This window comes from Pelodiscus sinensis, chromosome 5 (assembly GCF_052426305.1).
Source record: "Pelodiscus sinensis isolate ZL-2025 chromosome 5, ASM5242630v1, whole genome shotgun sequence".
In the NCBI taxonomy this organism is placed as follows: domain Eukaryota; kingdom Metazoa; phylum Chordata; order Testudines; family Trionychidae; genus Pelodiscus; species Pelodiscus sinensis.
This window is the reverse complement of record NC_143056.1, coordinates 66,001,861-66,015,967: the sequence shown is the minus strand read 5'-3', so window position 1 is coordinate 66,015,967 and position 14,107 is coordinate 66,001,861. Positions and strand designations below refer to the sequence as shown.

The window sequence follows — 14,107 nt, the reverse complement described above, 5'->3', positions numbered from 1 at the left end:
TTTAAACTTACCTTTCTTTTTCAAATAGAGAAAAAATATAGGGAGGGGAAGGAGTGAAATTTCCATCCAAGTCCAGCCATTCCAAAGATCTACTGCTCAAAATGAGGGAGGCCTCACTAATCTATTTAAAAAAAAAAACAAGACGGGAATTGGATGAAAGAATATTCTAATAACTTGACATGTTACAACTTATTATTGCTGCTGTTAATATGTGCTTCAGCATACTGAAATGGTGACCTTACAGATGACTAAATCTGTTTGGAAATCTTAATAAGCTATCTCCTAAATAATATTCAGTAGTACTGAGTTACTTTTTTATACCCCACATAAAAATTATTTCCTTTTATCAATTTTTAATTTCCATTTCTAACTCTGCTGTATGTAACAAAAGAACATCTTCACGGCTAATATTACTGAGGCACTCATTAATTCTATAATTTCTCCAACTAAAATTGTTTTTAGCATATTTAATGATGAACAGTGAGAAAACAAAGGATAACTGAGAATATTATTGATTATGGAAAGTTTTTAAATTGGTCTTTCTGCTTCGGTATTCTGCCCATAGTGAAACTGTATCAGCCTTAATGAAGTCATGACTACAAAACAAGGAAATGGTAAATAATTTAAGAGGATCTCCATTTTATTTTGCTAAGCAAGACTGTGAGTGGCACTGGTGTTAACCCATAATGGCTTAGTGTTACCACAGACCACTACAAGGAGGAAATGAAGCAAGTGAATAAGTAGACATGAAGATGCATTATACATTTCAGAGACGCTTTTAAAAGGAAATAATGAGGTTAGTCACCAATGAAAAAATTTTGGAAAGAAAAATATACTTACCAATCTTCTTTGTCTTAAAATAGCAGCCTCTGCTGGGTGGTTGAACCTAAATTTATGAGCCTTACCCAGGACAACAAGACTTCCTATAAAAAAAAAAAAAAAAAGGAGAGTGAGGAAACTATGGACATAAAATTTACTAAACATCTGGAATTTGATGTGTATCCATGGTACCTACAATTTAAGCCACTCCTAATAATGCTTTGCTGATTGTTACTGCCAGGATTATTGGGAGTTTTTGACATGATAGTCGACTAGTTGCTTCTCCCCCACCTTGCTGCCTCTATCAAATATAGGTAGTAAGGGGGGAGGGGTACTTCAAAGCAGCAGCACCACATGGAGCCCAGGACTCCTCAACTGAAACTGGGCTCCGTTCGGCACTGCCACTTTGAAACGCCGGGGAGCCCAGCGCTGGGCTCCTTGTGGCATTTCAAAGTGGCAGCACCGCATAAAGCCTGGGGTCAGCGAGTCCCCAGCTGACCATAGGCTTTACACTGCACTTTCACTTTTGACGTGTAGACTTCAAAGACAGAGGCGCCCTATCGACTACGAATAGTTGATGCAAAAATGCATTGACTAGTCTATTAGTTAATTACCCGATAATTAACATCCTTAGAGTTTTTAAAAATGTTAAACCATGCAGGCCAGTGTCAAAGCCAGTAAGGTTGAACCTCTCTAGTCTAGCACCCTCAGGAACTGACTGGTGTCGAATCAGAAAATGTGGACAATAGGAGGTCAATGTTGGTAATGCTGATAGACAACACTTCTGTTGCCTACTGGGCTCTTAGAAGATATTTAGGGGGTAAATTAGAGCTAAATAACAGCACAAAACAATAAGAACCAGGACTGGTGGCTGTAAACAAACTTTATGAGACTGTAGGAAACTTGGCTACACCCATGATGAGTGAATATCCAGCTAACTAAAATCATGTCAGAGGGCAGATATTGCCAGACTAGAGAAACCTAGACTAGAGAGATTCAACTTGTATTAGAAATTTCTTTTTATTCTAACCTGTAGAAAACTGACTCCATCTCAATGACAAGGAACACATAAGAGAAAATGTCCCAGAAGTCAGTTATTAATATACTCAAGTATCTTTAAAGTGAAAAATTTTACAAAAACTGAGAAAAAATCTAAAGCAAAAATTATAAAGTGTAAAAAAAAAAAAAAACCAAAGAAAAAAGTTAGAAACACTCTGGCATAAGGCCATTTTAATCCCACAGCATGGTCTTGGAACTTAAGTAGAATTAAAAAAAAAGTCAGTAAGAAGATAAAGACTTGTCCTAGTAAGCTGAATAAGACTGTCTGGTAATGGTGTGTGAAAGTCGAAGCATCTCCTAATAGCAGAAGCTCTGGGCAGCCAACAAAAGTGGTTTCCCAGGGTCTGCTTTTGAAACCACAAAAAGGGGTCTATTCCACAGACATCACTGGAGTCTATGAGGTGCTTTTGTAAACCCTACCTTAAATCTCTAACTTTGAAATCAGAGACAACCCCTATACTCTGTAGCTCAGTGTCTACAATTTTGATAAAAATCAGATTCCAATAAGAAATGAAATTCAAGGTAGTTCAACCATGCTAGCACAGTCCACATAAAGCCAAGCCCTTGTGGCATTTGCAGTGGACACATTAGAGGGGTTTTACCTAACCCATAACTTCGTTGGTCAGAAGAAATCCTTAGTAAGTCTTCTATTTTCAGAGAACTAAGAATTCCTGTAGCTAAAATTAATAACATTACCATAACTGTTTAATTTTAACATAACACACATGTCCATTCATTTAATAGACATGTATGACTTCTGAAGATCCTAATTTCTGAACTCAAAGGATTATTGGGTTGTATTGTTCCATCCTAAAGAAGGGAAAGAATGTTGAGCAATGGAGTCACAGTATTTTTAACTTGCCTGGGTACTCATTAATGGATTTAAAAGTGGCTATTTTCTTACAAAGCAATTTCAGGAATCAATTCGAGAGAATCTGCGGAACTAGGCTTTATAAGCAAATTTGATACAATCTTGCAAGGCATGAGCAAAGACGTGAACTGGATGGGCCATTATATTCAACACCCAAATTACATCAAAAGCTAAGTATCAGGCACTTACAGCCCACGCTATTAGCCTTATTTAGCACGGACACTTTAATTGGCAGGTTTTCCCCCTCCCCTTTTCTTTCTCCTTCCCCTCTCCCCTCTTTTTCTGCTTTATATTTCAAACTCTGAGCCTTTGCTCCGTATTTGTCATCTGAAGAAGAGGGTTGTGCCCACAAAAGCTCATGATACTATTTACATATTTTTGTTAGTCTCCAAGGTGCTACAGGACCATTGTTGGTTTTTAAGATACTATATTCACTTACTGATATCTGTACGATTAGCACCAATATCACAAAAAGGAACTGTGAGACTCACCTTGTGACAGATGACAAGCACCACTGACTTCCTGTCCATTTACAGTACAATATGCTCCCTGGGCTGGCCGCAGTGTCACAATCCCACACTTATTATCTATAATGCAATGGTTCCTTTCAATCCATTGACCCTGCAAAACTATAAATTAATGGTCTCTTATTTGATCATTTTAGGTTTATTTTAAAAACTCTTTTCCACATTTACTTTAGAATAAAACCTCTAGCTACACAGTACTATGGTCAAACAACAATTTCTGTAATACGTATCAGTTTCTACTAGCTTTGGTATTTCTTGAATTTGTGGCTGCTAAAAATCACATCCAGAATGAAGCGGGGAGAAAGAATGAAAGTGAAGTGCTTTTAATGTCTAATATTAATAAACCAACACAGCTGGAAAGAATGATATTGAACCACAGGAAAGATACTTTGCTAGTTTTTTTCTCTCTCTCTAGCTTTTGCAGCAGGGGGTTAGAGAAGAGGCACTGATACAGGATTTAATATAGCAAGTTCTGGACTTTGAACCTCTGTAATTTTCAATCCCTAATGTAGTTTACACTACTGGGGAAAAACTGTAGGTCCTCAATTACTTCCATGGTGTTTCTTGACCCAATAAATAGCAGCAGAAATTAACTCTAACACTACTATATAGCATACCTACAACCAGCTATGTTCTCCTCAACTTCTCACATGGAGATGGCTGGTAAAGAAAAATGTTACCCTAGAAAAGCAAAAGAACTTAAGTAAAGAGAACACAATATGAAACCCTCTGTAATATGATTTTCTTACCAATATCCTGCTCCTGCTCTGAATCACTTCTTCCAATTTTGGTTGTTCCTTCCTAAAAGTGGGAAATAGTTATTGTTAATGAGGTGAATTAAAAGTCATCTACTGAAAATGAAAAAAGTTATCATTAATTCTGCTATAGTATCTTGGTAAATATTCCAGACAAGTTATCCCTGCCTGAATGGATTAGGGAAGACTAGTGCTATAAATTGTAATGTGTATGGAATCTTAACCTCGACTCTCCATGGCTTTGTAATTGCTACGTGCCACACTTAATGCTTCCTCTGCTGTTACTTAAGCAGATGCTACAACCAGACGGATAGTTGTTTTAAGTTGTTTCAGACAGATGCTTTGCTTGCATGGTTGCTCTCATGCACAATTACTGTAATGGAACACACACACAGATATTTGACTTTTCAAACTAGATACTCAGATGCCCAATGACCCAATCTGAATAGACAGTTACAATAACTGCATGCATAAATAGCTATGTGCGCAAAATGAGAAGACAATTTTGAAAACAGCCCAGAATCTGAATCTTCAAAGAGCAGCAATTTACTGATCAATCAATACATAAATGAAAGAAGACAACCAGAACGTTATTCCAGCTCTTAAAGGGAGTTGGGCACTGAGTATGGATGCAGTAAAATCACTATAAACAAAGAATAATCATTGTATGTAAATTTTCCAGGGGTGAATGAGTTATAGTAAATCAATATTTTTATTGATTAGTAACGTGTAGGTGTCCCTACATAGGAACAAATATTAAATACACCCACAATTTTGAAAAAAAAGAAAAGAAAAATAAAGTGTCAGAATAAAATTCAAGGACATCCAGTCCTAAAAATAAATGTGGACTGATGGAAGAGAAATAATTTCTATAATATTATGACAAAGGAAATGTCAATAAAACATAAGGTCACAAAATCAATATTCTAAATATGTAAAATAACAGTAAAAGCAGTCAACTCATCCTAACCGTTTTGTTCCTTGTTTTATTCCTTAGGAAAATAAAATCAGGACATTTCTTAGTTTTGAAGAGGCACTATATCTATTTAAATCTAGCAGTATGTTTCAATAGTTCAGTAAGCTGATTTGTATACACACATTCTCTAACAAGTTTATTTTAAAAAATATAACACAACTATATCTTGATATTCAGCTTTTAGACTATACAAATATTAATAAATAATAATAATATATGTATTTAAAGTTTTCTATGATCCAACCAAAACAAATGAAAATATGGTGTTGCCCCAAATAGCATACAACTGAATTCTAAACATGAAACAACATGAAAACTAATGGGATATTGCTTTCATTGTTTTATTTATCTATATCTCAATATAATGTAATATCAAATATTTACATTGTGTATATACCTGTAACTAAATAACCCACTGAATAAGAAAGAAGCCTTGTGAAATGCAGATGAAGAACTTTAATAGAAAAATGCTAATTTCAAAGCAAGGGGTCATTGTGTATGATGATCGGAAGTCAAAGATTCTAAATACATTCCTCATTCTCCATCATTAAGGGAAATGCCCATGTGATTATTGATGGGCAAAAGGGAAGAATGGAGCAGCCCCAGCCCACAGCTTCCCAGGTAGCAAGTGATAAAGAAGAATGGGACCCAGAGCCCTACACACTATGCTGGGCTGAAACCCTAGGCAGCTCTGAATCCCAGGACCCCACAAAAATAAAGAAAGCCTTCCAAAATATTTAAATACATGGAATTCTAACACTGTTTAACAGTGCAATTAAAATTGAAATTAATTGCGATTAATTTTTTTTCAATCGCTTGGCAGCCCTAGTTTGAATGTTTTTAATACTATTATTCAGTTTACTTATCTAAATGTTCTGCATAGAGATAAAAGCTTGGCATTTGATAAAAGGATTAAAATATCACCTAGATTCACTGTAGCAACTACAAGTGCTAGGCCATCTACTGTATATAATTATTGTTTTATACTCTAACTTTCTATAGCAATGCTCCATGAACAAGAACACCACTCCCTGAGCCTTCTGGAGGAACTGTATATTAGGGATAATATTTTTGCATTTCATTTTTAAAAGCACATAATCTCCCAAAAGACTTTACTACACAAACTGACTTGTCCTTTTTACACCAATACAAACAAATCCCACAACAAACTTCAGGTCAAATGGTGCAATTAAAATCAAGGGGAAAGGCACTGTTCACAAAAGACAAGCAACAACATATCACTAAGCTGTTGTAAAATTTTCTGTATATGAAAAGTATATGAAGTAGGAAGCAATAAGAGAATAATGGATAGCACACTGCTTGCTCTATATGATTCAAAGCTGGCTGCCTTTTCCTTCCATGCAAAAACTATGATGGAGCAGTGCTATAGCATAAAAACAAAAACACTAAATTTTACCTTCTTGTTGTTCAGATGGAAGTAACAGACACCAGAGCCTAAAAGAGGCAAAGCACAAAGAAAAGAAAAGGCAGCATCTAGGAGCAAAGAAAGAGGGGACAAAGATGTTAGTATAAGTGAAACAAACTTAATAAGAGGCCTTAATATGAGTCCTATCGGTGAGCCTTAAGATTAGTTTTTCTCCATTATCTCTTAACCACTTTAGATTTTGTCAAAAGTAGCATGTAGAATAATTCTAGTTTGCAAATTGGTACTTGAAAATATGGAGGGACTAGCTTAAAAAAGTGCTTTAAGTGGTGGATACAACTTTCTATATATACTTGAGATTAATGTAAAAAAATATGAATGGCTACCAACACTGACATCAATAGCTGTATTGCGGATACTCTCCAATTTTTGTTTTTAAAATGACTAACAAAAACAATTCTACACACTGCATATTGGTGACAATATCTATGTATTCTATGTCACTCAAGGGAGGAGACCTTTGGTTGCATTCACCTCACTGGTAATAAACCTTCATAGTAAAGGTAGTTTCATAATAAAACTTCATAGTTTCATAATAAAACTCTGTCTTTAGACTACAGCACCAAAGTTGTGGGTATGCAATTTACCAATTATTTTTGCAACAGAAGAGAGGGTTATGTCTACATGTATACTTCAAATTAAAGCATTCAAGCTAGAAAAATCTGATGCTTCAGACCAAATTAAAGCAGGAATCACTAAAAAATCTACAAGCACAAATTTCAAATGCTACAATTTCCATATAAGAAAAAAATCATAGCAAAGATGAGCCTTTGCAAGAAACAAATGACCTTAGCCAAACTGAACACAACCCCATCCCCACCATGTAACTAACTACCTGATGGTACGTACATGTTCAGTACATGCAGGCTCACATATAGAGGGTAATTTGAAAATCTGGTCGTTAGTGTATGAATTTGTTACACAAAGACCACCTTCAGATGAGGTCTGTATGGCTCAAACACTCATCTCTTCTCACCAACAGAAGCTGGTCCAACAAAGCTATTACCTCACCCACTCAGTCTCTACAAAATGTTCTAGCCATTTGAAATGGCCTCTTGCTCACAGGCTAGTTTAAGACAGTGAAGGAGTTAGGTTAGAAAAGGAAGAAGAAAAATACACTGCTCGTGGGAATTGTTAATTACAGATACTGCACTCCATTCCTGAACTGAATCCCAGCATAGAGCAATCTTTCATGGGAGCATTCAGGGACAGGTGATTGACTTGACAAATGGATTACTAAGAAAATAAATTATTTCATAATAAATAACATGAATGACAGTTCCAAGAGTACACGCCATTGTTTACCATAACAATGATTGCAGCTACCATAAGGACTGACAGGAAGGAGACATAAAACTAGTATTACAGAGCAAACTATCTGAACTACAGAGAGAACACTAAAAGGACAAGGAAGCTAGTAACAGTTCCCTCAAACCAGGTTAACAGACAACCTGTCAGGTTGTTCTAAGGATGAATTATCCCAGACAATATTTTCCACAATGTCACACAAAGCAAAAAGGCATTTTCCTGATCATGACGCTGATCTGATCTTTAAATCATATTTGCTGTCACACAAAAAGTAGGAGGGCTTGCAGCATTGTGCGTCATAAATGTAAGGGAAACAAATGTATGTTGCAAACCCACTTGTTGTCTGTAGCAGGAAAGCTAGATGTGCCATGTCACTGCATGCTAGTACTAGCTTCTGGCATCAAACAGTTAAAGAGGCATGCTGCAGCCAACAAAACCTCAGGGCTACGTCTACACTGGCATGATTTTCCGGAAATGCTTTTAACGAAAAAGTTTTCCGTTAAAAGCATTTTCGGAAAAGCACGTCTAGATTGGCAGGACGCTTTTCCGGAAAAGCACTTTTTCCGGAAGAGCGTCCGTGGCCAATCTAGACGCACTTTTCCGCAAAAAAGCCCCCATCGTCATTTTTGCGATCGGGGCTTTTTTGCGGCAAACACTACTGTGCTGTCTACACTGGCCCTTTTCCAGAAAAGCACTGATGATTTTACATTAGATCATCAGTGCTTTTCCAGAAATTCAAGCGGCCAGTGTAGACAGCTGGCAAGTTTTTCCAGAAAAGCGGCTGATTTTCCGGAATAACTTGCCAGTGTAGACACAGCCCTCGTGTCTAAAGATTGGGCAAAATTTTCCAAAAGTGCCTAAGGATGAGATCTTTAAAGACAGTTAAGCACCTAAAGATGCAAATACATGCCTACTGGGATTTTCAAAAGCAGCCAAGTATATAACTCTCATTGATTTCAATGGAAAATGATGAAAATCAATGGCAACTAAGTGCTAGGCCAGTGATAGGCAACATAGAATCATAGAATCATAGAATAATAGGACTGGAAGGGACCTCGAGAGGTCATCGAGTCCAGCCCCCCGCCCTCAAGGCAGGACCAAGCTCCATCTACACCATCCCTGACAGATGCCTATCTAAGCTGTTCTTAAATATCTCCAGAGAGGGAGATTCCACCACCTCCCTTGGCAATTTATTCCAATATTTGACCACCCTGACAGTTAGGAATTTTTTCCTAATGTCCAATCTAAACCTCCCCTGCTGTACTTTAAGCCAATTACTCCTTGTTCTGTCCTCAGAAACCAAGAGGAACAAATTTTCTCCTTCCTCCTTGTGACACCCTTTTAGATATTTGAAAACCGCTATCATGTTCCCCCTTCTTCTTCTTTTTTCCAAACTAAACAAGCCCAGTTCATGAAGCCTAGGTCATGTTCTCTAAACCTTTAATCATTCTTGTCGCTCTTCTCTGTACCCTTTCCAATTTCTCCACATCTTTCTTGAAATGTGGCGCCCAGAACTGGACACAGTACTCCAGCTGAGGCCTAACTAGTGCAGAGTAGAGCGGCAGAATGACTTCACGAGTTTTGCTTACAACACACCTGTTGATACAACCTAGAATCATATTTGCTTTTTTTTGCAACAGCATCACACTGTTGACTCATAGGCTAATGAGTGGGTTGCATGAGTGGCCCTCCATCTCAGTGATGAAGATGGTCTCCCAGGATAGGGTCGTTTTGCCAAATGAACCTGAGCAACACTTTGATTGGTTGCAGAGAGAGAACATGGATTTCACGGTCTGTCACTTCACTTGCCTGTGCTTTACATACTGATAGAAAAAAAAAACAGAGCTGGAAACCAGCGGAATCTAGCAACCTTGGGTGTGGGCAACAGTAAACAAAATCTCTTGCGAATCACACATAAGTCCCAAATGGCCATATGCGGCCCACAGGCTGCAGGTTGCCTACCACTGTGCTAGATACTTGGAAAGTTCCACTAGAAGCTTATCTGCTTGTTTACATGCCCTAAATTCTTTCAAAATCTGTCCCTGAGTGACCTAGAAGCCTAAATCCCATTTTAAAAAATGGTTTCTAATGGTAAGACTTGTAGTGAGACTTTGCTCATAAACAAAGTCCTGGATTCCCTAGGCAGCTCTTACCACAGACTGGCTCTAGCTTCCAGCCAGGCCATGGGGCAGAGCCTCAAGGAAAAGAGGAGGCGCAGCACATGGACCACAGTTCTGGGGCTGGTGGCCATCTCACTTCTACACAGGTTCCAGCGCTCCTGGCTACTATCCACTACACATTCCATGTAAAGGGTGCTTATATTAGAACACCAGGCCAAATTTTAAGCTTCTGCTTTTGCATACATACTTTGACATAACTATTGATTAAGCCTGTGACATGACAATTTCCTCCAATATCTTTGGGAACTCTTACTGTACTGAGTTTATTTATCATTGTGAACCAGGGATTGTATGTAATACCATGGGGGAGAGTAATCACCACTCTCCACAAACTAAGCACAGTGGAGTGTGATTAGGCAATTTCACTCAAGTACTAACACCTCCAGAGAAATACCATCACTCGGTCAGGCACATACAAAGTATTTCCAAGTTGATTCTACAGAGATAAGTAAACATAGAGGAGACTACTGGATAAACAGTCTGAGGGACTTTGTTCAGATTAAGCAAATGGAAGAAACTGGAAGGACTTTGGCATATTAAGGTCCCATAAGACTGATGGGTAATCTCTTTTACGCTTTTAGCATGCATACAAGAACTTTTATTCTGTAGGGCTGTGGGGTAGCTTACAACTACTGGCAACTGGGCTAAAGCACAGATGCTATTTAGGCAGTTTGACTTGCTGGGTATATCACAATGAAGACAGAAAATGGTGCAGCCTGGAAAAAACTTCTTAGGATAGAGAAAGAGATTGGTCTCAACTCATGAAAGGTAACAGCTGGAGGAGCATGGAGTCTAGAATCACTGCCCATGTTGGACCACAGAAAGGGAACACAGGAGTAGTTGCCCTGAACTGAGACAGAGCCCACAAAAAGTGACACGAACCCATTCTGTGTGTGCAAATGCCTATATGCTTATTTGGGCCATTGGACACTTAGTTTGGTTTCCCCATAAGTGTTGCATGGACACTGATAAAAGTCATCTTAATAGTCAGCTGAAAATATCTTGTTTTGTACAGCTAGTGTAGAATATAGTTTCCCCTTTGTTTTTTTAATGTTGTCCTGTTACCAGTGAAGCTGTCTTGCAATACAGCTTTTTGCTCTGTAATAATTGCCGTTCTAATGTCACCCAATCTGGATCTCTGTTCCCAAAGGAAAGACACTTACTGCAAGTCATAAAATAAAGCAAGAGATTAAGTCTCACCCTGAGATGATAAAGCACAACTCCAGTACTGAGGATATCATCATTCATTGCCATTAAATGAGGTAAATTGGAATCTATTGTCACTCCAGCCTTTTGTTTGTTGATGTCCACACTGTACTCTTCCATTATGGCTTTTCTGTCAGTCCACTTATCACTCCAGTCTTTGGTCAGCTGTTCGATCTTAAGGAAGACCAGAAAAGAAAGTTAACAGTAAAGATTTTATTTACACAGCAAGTTAAAGTATGGCTAAAAGAATCATTTTCCCCCAAAAAGGGCAGCTTTTCTTTTGCAATTTACTCTTACAAAATTTCTATCTTCTATTTAATTATGGGTGCAAACTAGGGATGTAAGCAGCTGGTTGAGTAGTCAACTACGCTTCTCCCCTCCCCCTTGCTGCCTCTGTATCAAAGGCAGAAAGGGGGGAGAGGAGCAGGAGCCAGTGCTGGAGACAGCTGGCTTAAAAGTTGGTTCCACCCCCCCGCCCCCCAGCACCATCTCCATGGTGCAGTGGAGGGGGGGGAGAGAGGGGCAGGGGAAACAGCAGTCCTGGCTTGCTCCAGACTCATGAGCTACCCCTGCTGCGGCTCTGCATTTTAAGTGTAGCAAGCGCCCAGCAGCTCTTACTACATTTAAAATGCAGTACCGCTGTGGCCCTGGAGCCGGTGTGAGCCAAGACTGCTTACTCCAGGCTTGTACCAGCTTCAGGAGCTACCCCTGCCGTGGCTCTGCAATTTAAATGCAATAGAAACTGGGCTGCCTGTGTGCCCGGCTCCTATTACATTTAAACTGCAGAGTCACAACTGGGATAGTTCCTGGCTCTGGTGCAAACCGGGACAGAGTGCCTCCCCTTATCGACTAATCATGTAGTTGATATAAACTGTATCGACTACACAATTAGCCAATTACCTGCTTCTTAGCATCCTTAGGGCAAACCTGGGTACTTGCAATTCTTAATGAAAAGCATATAATTAGACATGCAATTAGAACTGTAACTGCAATGTATTTCATGTGTGCAAAAATGCACCACTCTAAGGGGAAGCTGGGGCTTAGCACATTACTCCAAAATATCAAAGGATACATTCTCAAGGTGTTTTTCAAACTATTTAAATAATAATTTTTGTGCTGTTATAACCCTCACTGAATCTTAAAATTAAGACTTCAAATCCACTCCAGATCAGTGGTGATTTGTGGTCCTTTAATGTTATCTCTGTAGTCTAAATATCATTAATTCTTTGATAATTGTGAAGTAATTTATATGAAATACACTGGTGATCTCAGTTCAGGTCTTAAAATGACAAGTGTCCGTATCTCAAAACTACAGTCACTTTTGGTATAGGTTTTGATAGTCTTGCCAGAAAGATCAATGACATGAAAACCATGAAGACAAAGGTACACTATCAACTTGAGTTTTTGAAAGCTAACAAAACTGACCAGTTTTTAAAGACATAATTTTCTAGCAGAACATTTTTAAAATTGTGATTATGAAATATTTCTCTAAAAACGAAAGTTGAGAGTTTTTCTGCATGCTTGCTGATATCCATAAAGTTTTTTTCTGCTATTTAATTAGTACTTTACTTGTGGACTGTGCAGGCAAAACAGGGGAACTGATTAAATACACTCTGCTGTCAAAAATACAATTTAAACACACATTTTAAAAGGAGAATGTTTGGTTTTTTTTGCTAAATCCTGTAAACAACAATATTCTTGAGTGCCACTTGTAATAAAGAAACCATATAGATATAAGATTAAGTTGTCAAGCATCTCCTTTATTATATCCCCAAGATGTGGTTCGTTAAAGGTGAAGACTGACAGTGAACCGATGGGCAGAATGGGAAACATGCATTGCTGCTGACCAAGTCAGTTCAGTGAGAGGCAGAGCTACCGCCCTATGCAATTTAGCAGTTCTGCAAGATTAAAGTTTTTCTGCACTCAAGTGGCACTCAGAAGCTAGCATGTCAATAAGTACTAACAGACAACACAATTCTCATTTTCCATTGTTTGTGTCTTCCTAACAACTTCAGAGAGAAGGGTAGAAAACTTCTCTCCTTAAAGTCCACTTGGTATCTCAACACATACATCTAGCTTACCTGACAGGCACATTGCTACTATAGTGCTGGGTGCTACGGAACACTCAAAAAGGCCAGGTTACATAGGTATATGAAAAACATACCAGGAACTATGAAGGAGATTTTGAATGCTTGTTGTGAACTGAACAGATCTCTCTGCCTTTGTGCAATGAAAGTTTTATGAAAACTAGGAATATTCCACCAGCAGGTTTAAAAGTGTTATTAAGGGAACATTTTCACTGTTTAAAAAATATGTCACTTGGGCTATGTCTAGAATGCAGGCTTCTTTCAGAAGAACCTTTTTTCAGAAGAGATCTTCCAAAAAAAAACTTCTTCTGAAAGCGCGTCCACACATCAAAAAAGTGATCTGCTTTTTCGAAAGACAGCGTTCATACTGAATGGACACTATCTCACATTTAAGCTGTGATTACTAAGGACAGAGTGGCCACCAGGGCACCTCTGCTTTTTCCTCTTCTTCCAAAAGAACTCCCTCTTGCCCGTTCACACACACCTTTTTCCTCTTTTGGAAAAAGGCTTCTTCCTCGTAGAAAGAGGATTACCAATGCCGGAAAAACCCCTCTGTGGACATAATTCAGGTTCTGTCGGAAAAACGGCCTTTTTTCTGACAAAACTCTGTAGTGTAGACATACCCATATTAAAGTGTGTGTGATGGGAGACTAATAAAATATACCTACCTTCATTTCATTCTGAAGAACTAATTCTGTAAGATTGCCATCTCTGTCATCACTCCAAGAAGGGCTAGAATTCCTCTGTACAAACAAACATTACAGAAATTCTTACAACCCAGGCAGGCAAGGTCTATCAAACATTCTGATTTCAGAGAAATTAAGCAAGGGAAGTAAAGATAATATAGGCAGACAGCTCATTTTGCCCTCCATACT

The 14,107-nt window shown here is 38.3% G+C and overlaps 1 protein-coding gene across 2 annotated transcripts in view; it reads right to left on the bottom strand.

Annotated features, from left to right (window-relative positions):
• Positions 1-14,107, bottom strand: part of STARD9 (StAR related lipid transfer domain containing 9) — a 132,808-nt gene that overhangs the window by 46,492 nt on the left and 72,209 nt on the right. For both annotated transcript variants that reach the window (XM_006135403.5, XM_075927239.2), the window contains exons 15-20: positions 13,901-13,975; positions 11,140-11,319; positions 4,026-4,077; positions 3,241-3,378; positions 841-923; positions 12-121 (exon numbers count right to left, since the gene is read on the bottom strand). In XM_006135403.5, coding sequence (XP_006135465.3) covers positions 12-121; positions 841-923; positions 3,241-3,378; positions 4,026-4,077; positions 11,140-11,319; positions 13,901-13,975 — 638 coding nt within the window. The remainder of the gene's footprint in view (positions 1-11; positions 122-840; positions 924-3,240; positions 3,379-4,025; positions 4,078-11,139; positions 11,320-13,900; positions 13,976-14,107) is intronic.